Raw genomic sequence first — 13,879 nt, 5'->3', positions numbered from 1 at the left:
TGGCCTCTGGAGTTATGGCTGCCTCTCAGTAGTATCCCTAGCCTTCAGGTCACTTACAGGTGTTAACTGCTATCATCATCACAACTGCAACATTGGGGGCCCTCAGGAGCCTCAGAAGCCCCAGGAAGAAGCCTAAACCTTGTTCTGGGGCACCTTGATGATTAAAATCCCACCCAGTCCAAACCCAAGTCCTTGGTAGAAGGACGGGCAGATGGATGAGAAGACAGAGGGAGTTTCAAGTTGAGGACCCTGTGATCTAATAAGGCATGTCATTGACTTTTAGAAATTTACAAATTAGGCTCACCTGTCTGCGTTGCTGAGGCTCCCGCAGGCTACCAGCAGCCCCGGCTGCCTTCATCATGGCCTTGCCTTTCGCTTCTGCATTTCTTCTTCCTTCCTGATTCTGTTCCTAACCCTTGCCCCGTTTCTCTTCTTCTGTCTTCCCGGGTATGCTTGAAGGATACTGCCTTGAAATTCAAGCCTTGAATATGTGTCTGAGCCCTTACGTGAATATTGTTTTCAATAACGTGGCCAGTTCCCCAACACCTAAAATGTAGTATTAAGCATCTCAACTCATCAAAACCTTCTATGTCTGGGAGCCATTTTCCAACAAGCTATTTATGTGGTCGTGTGTGGTTTAGTCCTCACAGCGGTGGTTTTGTCGTCAGTGCTTCGACTAGTGTAACATCGCAGAGGTACGTGGAGGTTGGGAAAGAGCAAGAGAAATGCCCCAGCCATGTACCATCGATTGCCACTTGTTTCACTCCTGTAGGAAAAGAGTATTTTAAATTTCAGTAGATGGGGTAAACTTCGGAGTAAAATAAAGAAGTTCCTGGCTCCAGTGTAAGACCATAGAGCAAATTCTTCAAAGCCATTGAGCATTGAAAATACCAAACAGCTTCATAACCTTTCAGGATGGAGCACCTTTGGAAGGGAAATGAGACTTGGTATAAAGGAATTTATGGTAAAAGATGAGAGAGTAAAGAAATTTATAATCTATTCTCTTTCCTGAAATCCAGCAAAAATAACATGAAAAAAAAAAAAAAAACAGAGTAAAGCTTCATCTGTCATAAAACCAGAAAAGGACAGAACACTAATTCAAAGTCTAAGAAACTTTGTCCAGTGTGAGGTGTCACAGAGCCAGTGCAGGCTTCCCTGTATCTTTAGCAAAGTTCAGATTTCTCCAAAAGTAAATAGTACAGTCCTGAAATGCCCAACCCAAACTTCTTTGAGGACTAGGGCCATGAGAGGAGAAAAGGGAACAGCCCCACACAGATTACTTCTGGGCTGAGGTCTCTGGGGAGGGAGAGCGGAAGCAGAAAGCATGCAGAGGCGCTATCTTTGTGTTCTGCCACTGGTCCCCTAATCTGAAGGAACGGGGAGAGGGGTGGAAAGAAGGGATGTGGCATTCTGCTTTGTAGCTGCTGCGTAGAGAATAGAAATAGTCTTTGAACTAGTCAAGAGAGAGACTGTAAATTGCTTGGGCTTCATTTTTAGCCATGGTGACCTCCTGCCTAATCTTTGAGTCTCAGAGTAGAGGATGCTCTAACCTTAATCTTGATTCTGACCTTGACCCTGACCCTACTCCTAATGTGTCTGTGGGGTGGAGTGTAGAGCAGTGTTTGGTGAGAGAGTTTATGAGGGTAGACATTCAAATTGGTCTCCCAGCTGCTGTGAATCACTCCCTTTGCCCTCCATACTACTTTTAAAAAGTGTTCAGTCCAATAGGTCTGCCTCATTAAAGGATGATTAATAACCAGTAAGAACCTAAGTAGGACTTCTGTGAGGATAGAGATGATCAGGAAGGACTGGGGAAAAAGGAGAAAAAGAAGGATCTGAAAAGGAAAGGGCAGATGAGAAACCCATATACGATGAGGACTTGCTCCAGTAAATGAAAATACATTCTAGTCAGATTCTCCTCCGTGACCTTCAAGACATGAAAGAGAACATGGATCTTTTGAAAAAAAGCTCAGAGACGGAACAAGATATCAAAAAACTATAACATCACAAGAAAGAGGAAAATCAGGCTGGTGGAACTCAAGACAAAAACTTAAAGACAAGTTTAATAATTTCAAAAATAAAAGTTACATTACACATAGCAAGACACAGAAAAAGACATTGCAGAAATTCATCAGGGACCTGGAGGACAGGCTTGAGACATCATCCAAAATCGAGTGGAGAAGCAACAAGGGATAAAAGTGATTAGAGATTTCCTGGATGTACATAGTTAAGAACCAGAGAACAGGAGAGAAAAAAGAAAGGAAGGAAGGAGGGAAAATTATTTTGAACTAAAGGATGATCTGAACCTTCAGTATAAACAACATGCCATGACCGGAAAAGTAAAATCCAGAACAATCAACACACTATGATACATGATAAATGATGAATTACTGAACTTTGAGGATCAAAAGAACACTTTGGGTGTCCACACAATAAAAGAATTAATAATAATAATAATATTAATATTAATAAACAGTAAAGCCACCTACAGAGGGAAGAAATTCAGACTGGTCTCATGCATCTCCATGACCACAGTAAAACCCAGAAAACAGGGGCCCCTGGGTGGCTCAGTCAGCTGAGCATCCAACTCTTGATCTTGGCTCAGGTGGCAATCTCATGCGCGGTGGGATCGTGCCCTGCTTCGGGCTCCATGCTCAGTGGGGAGTCTGCTGGAGATTCTCTCTCTCCCTGTTCCTCCTCCCTCACTGCACATGCTCTCTCTAAAATAAATAAGTAAATCTTTTAAAAAACTCAGAAAATGGTGGTTTAATAGTTACAGAGACTCAAAGGAAAGATTGTATAATGTAAGAATTCATATCCAGGTAAATTGTCATTTTTACCTGGATTTCTAATCTTAATAAAATAAGCGCTCCTGAGCCATTTTTTAAATAAAACTTTTCTGTAATGAAATAATAAAATGTTCATCAAAATAAGAATCCAGAAAAAAAAAATAAGAATCCAGGAATAGAGACGGTGTGTGACATAAAAGGCTAGTGATAAACATAGAACCTTTTTAAATCTAAAGACAGAACTAAAGACTAAACAACGTTGGGAATTATAGTTAAAGAACAGAATCAGAACATGGTAAACCTGGATGTTTTTACAACCAATGGAAGGGGGATAAGGGAGAAGAAATGGAAAAAAAGTGTAGAGTTGTGCTAATTTCTTCATTTGTCATAATCAGGAGTAAATAGATATCTAAACTTGACAGATCAAGAAATAGAGAATCTCTATTATTTAAGGTTATACTGGAAACCATGAGAAAAGTTAAAATAGACCATAAGCTTCCAAGTGACCAGAAAGAAACACACAAACACATACACATAGTAATATACACAAAAAGACAGAAAACAATATAAATATTAAATTCAGAATAGGTACCACAAAAAGAAGATTATATCTATAGGAGGCATACACTTAATAAATTTGCTCAAAAATGTTAAAATTAAAAAAAAATTAAAATGTGTTTTGCAAAACAAAAGGAAAGCAGAATCTTAACATTGATAGCAATAAGGTTGAATTCAGGTAAAAGATGTTAAACAGTTTAGTAGGGTTTCTGACAGTTATATATTGTCTTATGCTGCATCAATGACTTCTGGCCTGTAAGATCTGAGTAATAGGTCCCAAAAATCTCATTTGTGTGGTCCCATGTTCACTTCAACCAGACAACCCAAAAAAACCGATGCAATAGGAGGCAACAGAGCAAAACTGAATTTTGTAGCCCTAGGTCCCGGTTAGGGGATGAATTGCATCTCCTCAGATTCATGTGTTAAAGTCCAGATCCCAGGAGCCCGGTAGAATGCCCAACAGAACATCCGCTCCTTTCTGACAAATTCCCCAACAACACCCCTCCAGCCAGACAAAACATCTCACACTGTAATGTTTCTCATGATGTTCACTCTCAGTTGCCCTGTCCTTACATCCACCATTTCCATGAGGATAAGATTTGTGTCCTTTTGTTGAACCTGAGATGATCTCTTCAGTGATAGGACGATGGAAATCTGTAGGAATAACATACACAGATATCTGGGATTTCAGGAGGTAAGGCTCACCAAGCAGAAAAAGAGAGCACTTCACAGTAAATCTGGCACGTTCTGAACTGAAGAGCCTCAGGAATCTTTAGGCACCAAATAACCTAACAGCAGAACACACAAAAGCCCAAACTGCTGGCAAGACAAGGAGAAGTCCAACAAAGTAGAGACTAAATTCAGGCCAGTGGATCCCAAGGACTATCTGGGATAAACTGGTGAACGGGATTGTGTGTGTGTGTAGGAGCCACTCTTTTTTTTTTTTTTTTTTTTTTAAGAGAAACAGTGAGAGAGGGAACACAAGCAGGGGGAGCAGAAGAGAGAGAAGCAGGCTCCCCACTGAGCAGGGAGCCCAATGCAGGGCTCCATCCCAGGACCCTGGGATCATGACCTGAGCTGAAGGCAGACTTATGACTTATAAGCCACCCAGGCACCCCTGGAGCCACTCTTTTGTGCCCAGTGCTTTCATGGACTTTCCTGTTGCAAAGTTAAAGTGCAATTTGGGCGTAGCCTGCCTGGCTGTATGAAGTATACATCAGGACTCCAAAAAGAGAATATATTACACACCTCAAAAGAGTGGATTGTCTGATCTAATTGTCTACATTAGTGGGCTTTTCCTTTGCTGATTGTTTCCTCTTGATTTTCAGATTGTGGCCAAGAGATACAGAGATTTTGAATTTCCTTCTGAAATGACTGGCATCTGGAGATACTTGAACAATGCTTATGCTAGGGATGAGTTCACGAATACGTGTCCAGCTGACCAGGAGATTGAACATGCATATTCAGATGTTGCAAAAAGAATGAAGTGAAGCCAGAGTGTTTTCTGTCTTATTTTCAGCTGTATGAGCTAGGCTATGATGCGTGTGTGTTCTTTGTGAGTGTACCATTTGTATTCCTTCCAATAACCATAATGCCCATATTTTAATGATACTGTATCATAGCGAAATGGTACATGGCCTTGTGATTTGTCAAGTTACGTGTATATCGGAATAATACCAGTACATATTGTGACACACACCCCTTGTCCAGTTGACTTCTTAATTTACTTCTTTGGCATTCTTGGACCCTGTAAACCATTATATTAGGGCATGTGTTTTGCAATTTAAGTTTCAGAGCAAATTAGATTTGGGTTCAATTCCTCCTCCAATTTTTAAAAAAATTCATCTGTCTCTGATAGTTTCCCTAATCGTCACACACAGCTTATTTTTCTCCTCTACAGTAGTAGGTTTTGGGGGTTTTTTTTGGAACAAAAATATTCTTTTTGTAATCACAAGATGATTACATGCCTATTTTAATATTTTAAAACAATGTCAGAGAATATAAGGAAGGGATAAAAGAAACCACCTAAAATTTCACCCCACCTAAATAATTGCTGATAACTTATCGGTGAACATCTTTCCCTCTCTTAGCTCTTGCAGATTTCACTGCACACAACTCCATTCCTGTGAAGTTGGTGAGGGGACCTGTGGGTGATGCCTTTGGTGATCATCCACAGAGGATCCAAAAAGATTTGACCCTGCAGAGCTAGAGGAGGCTTGCGATCAGGTTTCATAGGTGGAGAGTTGGCGTCCATGGACCCGCAGGGTCCTGCAGGGACCACGGGGGCTGGGAGCTATGGGAGATCCCTTCTCTGCCTGGACACCACTTTGGTGATGCCAGGGGCCTCCTGTCCCAGAAGGGCAGTGGAGGAGAACACCTATGGTCGTTTGTTCCAACTTCTTTTTGGATGCCTTCTCTTGCTCTGCCCCCTCTCATGAGGCCATGCCTTCATGGGGACCACTCAACACCAGCTCCCCCTTGGAGGACCCTCTTGCCCTGCGGTGAAATGTGAAGCAGACACACTTCGATTCTTTCTAATGGTCGCCCTCAGACCCAGAGCTGAGCTTCTTTGGTGGTGATGGGCTGTGGGGCGAGCCTGGTTCTCATTGCTTCTTCAGCCTTCGCAGTGTCATTTCAAGGTTAGACAGGGAAATTCCAGAGAGACTGAATTCATGATGACTACTCTTGGGCAGTTCTGGTAACCAGTCAGGTTGGGGAGGAAGTGGAAACTCTAGGCTGGAGAGTTTTCTGGTTTGTCTGTGGCTTGCCTGCCACCTTGCCCTGCAGCCAGCTTCTCTCTTTAGTGTGTCTGGGCGAGGCTGCCTGACTCCAGCTGAAAGCACGGGAGACAATGTGGAAGGCTGTGTAGACATGCTTCACAACCCCTCTGGGTTTGAGCATTCTCGAACATTCTTGGGGTTACACTCCTTTGATATTTACATACATCTTATAGAAACCCTCTCGTCTATTTGGTGGTAGCCTGTGGTTGATGCTAAATGCTCATTAAAAAAATAGGGCACCTGGGTGGCTCAGGGGGTTAAGCCGCTGCCTTCGGCTCAGGTCTTGATCTCAGGGTCCTGGGATCGAGTCCCGCATCGGGCTTTCTGCTCAGCAGGGGGCCTTCTTCCCTTCCTCTCTCTCTGCCTGCCTCTCTGCCTACTTCTGACCTCTCTCTGTCAAATAAATAAATAAAATCTTAAAAAAATTAAAAAAATATGCATTTGCTCTATGGGCATTTATTTGGAAAAGGATTTATTGGATTTATTTGGAAAAGAGTAAGATGCTGGGCACCTGGGTGGCTCAATGGGTTGAGCATCCAACTCCTGATTTCCGCTCTAGTCCTGATCTCAGGGGAGATGGAGCCCTGCATCAGGCTCGAGTCTGCTTGAAATTCTCTCTCCTTCTCCCTCTGCCCCTCATGCCTGTGCTCCTCCTCTCTCTAAAATGAGTTAAGCAAATCTTAAAAAAAAAAAAAAAAAAAAGGAATAAAATGCATTAACAACAACTCTTCTGGGATTTAGTGACAAATGTCCAGTAAGAGAACCAAAGTCCATAATATGGTGGCTACTTTGTATTCCTTCTTACTAGAGGCTCCAGTTTCGTGCAGGGGCTTTCTTTGTTAATCCTTTCTGTTTTTGGAGGTTGTGTCTAGCATTCCCCATCATGCATGTTTCATATCTGTTTTGGGGTCAGATTTTCAAGTCAAGTGTTATATAATGGTACATCTACATGTGGCCAACGAACAGAATACCACTTGTGACTAGTGCAAACTTTGTAATTTTAGATGGTGATATGATCTACATAAACTCTTTGTGCCTTAAAAATTAAATGCATAAAAATGTTTACACGAAACCAGGATCTTTAATCTTTTTTTTTCCCACTTTATCTTCCTCACTCACACTTAAAGGAATAAAATGAACAGAAACGGCTTCCTTTAAAATAATGAGAATAATGTCGAAGCAGAGATTATTGGTAATCGAATTAGAAATAATCTGTATTTGAATTGTGAGCCACAGAAACATTTTAACAGAGACTTGAAGAGATCAGAAAAGACCTATCCTTGTGTGACCTGTTCTTGTCCGGGTGTCTACAGTAGAGGTCCTCAGACTGTTCCAGTTTTCAGTGTGGTTGTAGGAAAATGGGTGGTCCCTAGCCATTTTGGGTGGACCCCCCACCCACTCCCGGGTCCCATCCCCACATCCAGTTCACCTGCCCCTAAAAGGCTATTCCTTTGAGGAAGGCAAGAAATATTCCAGGACTGTTCTCTGGCTTCAAGTCTTTATTACAATGTGGGTCTTGAAACAAAATGTGTTTGGTCTTGAAACATACTGTATGTTTCATTCAAAACATTCTTGCAAATATGGACATTCAGTGAATAAATCCCCACCTGGAGGCTGACTGAGAAGTTTTCTTGCCCAAGAGGTCCTACAATTAGGAAAAAAAAAATCAGCTTTTCTTCTGAGCACAGAATTTCCACGTGTAAGCTGGAAAGGATACGGGAACGTCACAAAGTTACACTGCCTGGCTACTGCCCAGGGATTGGGGATGGAATGAGGGAATTCAGTCCAGGAAAGAATTCTAGAGACCAGAGGTCTCAAGAGGTAATTTCTGATCCATAGGTCCATCCCTAGGCATTGACTGTATGCCCAAGTCCCCCTCAGACAGAAAGATAGATATACACACACTCAGGGACACACACACAGACACACAGTCTCACACACACACACACACACACACACACGCAAACATGTTCACATACAACAGAGTCACAAGCGTGCTCTCACACACACACATGCACAAACACACAGACACACATATAACACAATATGTTCACCCATAGGCACACACTCACATATACACACATGTGCACACACATCCCCCTACAAACATATTGTGGGCGAGGTCAGCACTGTTCCCTTTCCTGTGTCATCTAGTCAATGACCATAATACCTCTTAGCACCTATGACTCAGTCCCACCTCCAGTGGTTCATAATTAGCAGACATCAAAGAATGTCTTTTGAAAAAAGAAAACTCCAACATTTATTTTACAATTAAGAGAACAAAAAGTGCGTCATCCCAAGAATGTATAATTCACAGAACCCTGGATACATACAATGGATACCTTGGGGTTCATATTTTTGCATTTCAAAATAATTTCTCTTTCCACATGGAGCTTTAATTCTGAATTTTTCAAGATGGTCAGTTTCTCTTCTGACATCTGCATTTTGGTCTAATGTTTTAGCACACTTCAGGACATGACCACTTGAGAAGACCAGATGTACGTGTGTGGTCCCCTGCTCCCAGAGGGACTGTCATTCACCACGACTTGCGATGGCATTTGCGGGTCAGAGGGACCCGGTTGCTGCCTGCCTGTGTGCTCAGTGACTCTGGAGCAGCTGCTTACTCTTGTAGCCTGTGCTCGGACAATGTCATTGTCCCCATTACAGAGGGTTTGTGCAAAATCTCTGATGACCCTCATCCTGGAGAAGGTAGTTGAGTCAGGGAGCGAGCCCGGAGCTGCCATTTTGGGGTCCCCATCACCCTCCAGGGGAAATTGTGTTCAAAAGCAGGGAGTTGCCAATTTGGGGGTGAGGGGCATCTATTTAGAAAGTCAGGCCTGCGATTTGGCCACCAATGTCCCAGTGACAGGGGAGGGTGATCTTATGGAGCCTGCTGCTCACTTCTTCCCTGTCAGGGACTGCTGTCCACACCGTGCTGTCTCAGTGCCCCTCCCCCGCCCCCCGTGGCTTCTGAGCATTTCAGCGATCCTAACAACCCTTGGGAAAGGAGGCCTGTTTCTTGATGTCACTCCGCTCCCGTGTATTTCTCCTGCCCCTTCTGTAAGGGATTCCCTGCTGTCCTCCGGGTAAGTGCTCAAGGACTGTGGGTATCAGTGACTGGCCTGGGGTTACCCACGAATCTGCTGACCTGCTGGGCTCTGTCCCCTGCAAAGCTGACTTTTTAGGGCCTAATGCTCTTGAACCTGAATCAGGCCCCTTTCTGAAGCCCCAACCTCCTCCTACTACAAACGTCACCGGGACCGTGTAGGGTCCTGGGAAACCCTTAAGGAGTGCGGATTCCCTCAGGGCCCAGGATAATCAGAGCAGGAAGAGCGTAATGGCCATTGCTCAAGGAAAACATTCCTTGCTTTTGTAAAAGGGTGTTCAAATAGCATTAAGGTTTTTGTTTGCTTGCTTGCTTGCTTTTCCCTTATCTGGCATGAAGCACTAACAAGTTAAACCTGTTACTAGCCTCTTCCCTATGAGGACCTTTGGGGGGGTGTGTGGTGTTTTTAAAAACCCCAAACCATGGGGCACATGGGTGGCTCAGTGGGTTAAAGCCTCTGCCTTTGGCTCCGGTTGTGATCCCAGAGTCCTGGGATCAAGGCCCACATCGGGCTCTCTGCTCAGCGGGGAGCCTGCTTCCCCCTCTCTCTCACTGCCTGCCACTCTGCCTGCTGGTGATCTCTGTTGTCAAGTAAATAAATAAAATCTTTAAAAAAGAAAAAACCCAAAACCCAAACCGAGCAACAGCAGGCACTGGGTCCTAAGTCCGCCCTTGATGCCTTTGACACATCTGAATAATCATTTAATCTCTCTGAGCCTTGCTCTTCTCATCTGGAAAATGGGAATGCTATCTCACAGTCAGGTAGAAATCAGTGTACTTAGAAGTTCTCTGTGGCTGGCGGCACACACGTGATTTTTTGCCTCTATTTGCTCTTCTTATATGCGTCATGTCAAAATGGACACGTTTACAGGACCTTGAACTTTTCTCCTGAAATGGAAGGCAGTTAAGCCCTGACCTCCTGTAGCCCTGCCATGAAGTGCCTCATGGGGAATGGTGGCCAGTAACTACTCAGCTGTCCCCTCTGGTGGGTCATTGTGAGCGGGGCCAGTCATCTGTCACGCATCCTGTGAACGGACAGGCTCCGCAGCTGACTGATGGCTCCTCTGGGACGCTTCCCATCTGGTTCGGAGACACAGCATTCTGTTGCGTGACATGTCCTTGAGCCTCGGAGATGTGGAAAATTAGATACATTAATGTGAGTGGTGTTCCAGCCAGAGCCCGAGGCCCACCGGGGGCCCAGCTGTCCTCCTCCCCCACGACATGGCCCTTTCTTCCATTCCCTGAGGTGGGGGACGTCATCCCACCTTCCACAGGAACTGGGCTTCAGGCAGGTAACAGTAGGCCTGGCACCTCTCCCCCCTTACCCCCGGGCCTGATGCCCATTCAGCTTCAGGGCTTAGTAAACCCAGTCCAGCCTTCTTGGTGTCTGTCATTCAAGGTCAGCCCACTCATCAGAGGGTGGCTTTTCAGGGCCAGAGAAGCAAAGCCTAAAATGTTCCCATTGGTCTCAGCCTGGCTTCCAGAAGCCTCCACCCAAGCCAGGCTGTATTTTCTGAGGGCTGCTGGCTGTCTACGGTGGGCTCCGGTCTCTCATGTGGCTTTCTCTCCTGCTATGGGAAGTGCTCTCAAGGACAAGGAGCTCCTGGTCAAGCCTATCTCTAACACAGCTCAGCCACTTCTGTTTGTGAACCCAGACTGGCGTGGGTTGGGCACTGCCTGTGGCCTTCAGGAGCTAAGGGCCCTTCCACTCCTTTGGGCTCTTCCTCCCCTAGCCGATGAGCCCAGCGCTCCCTCCTGGAGCCCAACACACTGATGGCTTGGAGATGCACGAGGGGTTTCTGGAAGGGGCATGTTCCTGGATCCTGAGAAACCTGGAGCATCTGAGATTTCTCCTTTCTCTTCCCACCAGCCTTGGCTCCTGGGCCCAGCACACCTCCCCGAGCCACCATGTGCTCTGTTCGCAGTCCCTGGAGGAAGGTGGACGTGGTGGGTGGGGAGGCACTGTCTCCCCTCCATCCTGTGGTTGTGTCCCCACAAACCTCCTTTTGGACCCTCGCCTGCCGGGGAGGGTGGAGGGGCTGCTCACTGTGGGGTCAGGGAAAGGGAGAAGACGGTCCTGCTCCTGTGAAGTTGCTACTGGCCGTCTCCAGGGCTGGGGCAGAGGCTGGCAACCTACTTAACTTCCCCAGTCCGTGGCCCAGCGTTCTATAAGTCCATCCATTGATTTCACTGTAGAGCTAGATCAAAAAGCAGCCAGACAATCTGGACATGGGGTCCCACAGACTAGTCCCCAGTTCTCAGACTGCTGTCCAAGCCAGGGCTTGTCCTCTGGGCTACCTGAGAAGACAGTCTGGTGACTGTATTATTATCCTGTGGTGCTCACCTTCAAATCCCACCTTCCACCCTGACCGAAGCCCACCTCTTTGTTGGCTCCTTTTTTTTTTTTTTCTATCCTGGAGCGCTGACTTTTCCAATGTGCTCCCTACTAGAGGAAGACCCGCCTTCCATCCGACCAGAAGGCAGCTTCCTCACAACCCTACAGAAAGTGGACCTGGAAGATCCAATCCACATCTTTCTGCTCAGAAAAAAAAAAAAAAAGAAAAAGAAAAAGGCAAAATCGAGATAGACCTTGGATTTTCCTGGAAGAATCCTCAAAGAAAGGGAGGGGGAGGGTAGAAGGATGAAAGAGAGGGAGGGGTGAGAGGAAGAGGAAGAAGGGGAGGAAGCAGGGGGAGGGGGAAAGGGACAGAGGAGGGGCAGGGGGACTCCCCACAGAGGTGGAGGTGACTGCGGCTTATACCACAGGTATGCTAGGACTTTCTGGTGCCCGAGGGACCTTTCAGGAAGCCCACGGAGTAGACACAAAAGTCAAGTTTAGCCGCAGCTACAAATTGCCTGGAGTTGACAAGGTTGGCGGATGGCGGGTGGTGGGTGGCGCTACGGACCTGGGACTTTTGGGCAGCGGAGGCTGCCAGGCCCTCTCTAGTCACGTCCCCTACCAGAGTGTTTAAAACATAAGCCCATCGCGGTCTTCTTAAACATGTGCACACACTTTCCCCACAGTGTGGACTGAATGAAAAGAAGTAAAAGAAAAATGCAGGTTTTCATAACAAGGATCTTTGCCTCTTGGTCCCTAAGTCTGTATAAGGTCGAGGGGTGGAGGCCTGGTCGCGTCCTGTCATGGGGTTCCTTTACCCTGTGGTCTGGGGTTCTCCCAAGTTTGGAGTCAAGAGGAAGGAGAAAACGGGTTAGGGAGGAGTCCAGGATTCTACAGGAGACTGAGCAGCAGGACTGGCCTCGCCTCCATCTGGATCTTTCCGTTTCTATTTTATCTTATTTGAAGCACGTATGCATGTACGTATGTTCTTACTGCAGCTCACAAATGAGTCACTGGTCCTGAAAGTGAATATTGTTTAAAGGAAAATCTTAGGGTCATTTGGCAGTCGTTCAGGTGTTGGGAGGCCTGTGGTACATACTTTGGTATTTTTTGCTAGCTCATGCAGGGGAAAGAAGAATTTGTTGTGTTGCGTATGATACTGGAATACACAAAGATTAAAAATACACAAGAAGTTAAAAAAAAAAGGTTCTTGCTTTTAAAAAATGTGTAATTACAATGAGAAAATAGAATGGCGGCCAGAGAGATGCTCAAGAATATGTATAATGGAAACCAAGTGGGTAAGCGGGCAAGGGATACACTTAAAGATTTTTTTTTTAAAGATTTTATTTATTTATTTGACAGAGAGAAAGAGAGAAAGAGCGCAAGTAGGCAGCAGGCAGAGAGAGAGGGGGAAGCAGACTCCCTGCTGAGCAGAGAGCCTGATGCAGGGCTGGATCCCCGGACCCTGAGATCATGACCAGAGCTGAAGGCAGAGGCTTAACTCACTGAACCACCCAGGTGCCCCATACACTTAAAGATTTTTACAATGTTGTTGAGGGGACACTACCACAAATGAAGTAGTAGAAGTGATAAAGCACATTCAAAGATCACTTTATAGTTTACAAAACCTACACAAGTATGTGTGGTCCCATAGGCCATGGGTGTGTGCTGTGGTAGCAGCGAGGTGGCTGCCATCTTGCCTTGTGATCTGGGAAGAGCCTTACTTGTTTGTTTCTCATGAGTGGAGGGTGAGGGCCACCACAAAGACCTTGTTCTGTCAACTTCAGGGCCTTGTAATGTATAGAGGGGGCGGAACATTCCAGTCAGAATGGACAACTTACAGGTTTAGAGATAGCAGTAAATGGAGGGGAGGGGGTATAGGTAAAGTTTATCCTTCTCCAGGTCTTTACCGTAAAACTAAGCAGTTGTGCTAGATCGGTGAGTTTTAAATCTTGACTACATTTTAGCATTATCTGTGTAGCTTTAAAAATTGTCGATGCACAAGCCACACCTCAGACCAAATGAATTACTATCTTCGGAGTTAGGCTTGGACATTGGTGTTTTAAAAATATTCCCAGGCAATGGGGCACCTGGGTGGCTCAGTCAGTTGAGCATCTGACTCTTGATTTTGACACAGGTCATTATCTCAAGGTCGTGAGATAGAGCCCTGTGTTGGGTTCCATGCTGAGCATGCTTGGGATTCTCTATCTCCCTCTCTCTCTGCACTTCCTCCCTCTCTCTCTCTCAAAACAAACAAACAACAAAGCAACTTCCCTCTTGAGTAGTCAGGATTAACAGCTAATGGATA

At 45.4% G+C, this 13,879-nt stretch overlaps 1 protein-coding gene across 3 annotated transcripts in view; it reads left to right on the top strand.

The window, feature by feature from the left end:
• Positions 1-13,879, top strand: part of CLIC6 (chloride intracellular channel 6) — an 86,369-nt gene that overhangs the window by 38,666 nt on the left and 33,824 nt on the right. The window contains exon 6 of one of the 3 annotated variants that reach the window (XM_082722908.1): positions 4,676-7,199. The exons of 1 other annotated variant lie outside the window; for it this stretch is intronic. In XM_082722908.1, the coding sequence (XP_082579034.1) occupies positions 4,676-4,837 (162 nt within the window). In that variant the 3' untranslated portion in view covers positions 4,838-7,199. Of the gene's footprint in view, positions 1-459; positions 2,388-4,675; positions 7,200-13,879 lie in introns of those variants that run through there. One more of the 3 variants, XM_082722910.1, reaches the window with a different exon arrangement.

Source organism: Mustela nivalis (genome assembly GCF_964662115.1).
Source record: "Mustela nivalis genome assembly, chromosome: 1".
NCBI classification, from domain to species: domain Eukaryota; kingdom Metazoa; phylum Chordata; class Mammalia; order Carnivora; family Mustelidae; genus Mustela; species Mustela nivalis.
Note: the sequence above shows the minus strand (reverse complement) of the source record. Positions and strands in the feature narration are given on the sequence as shown.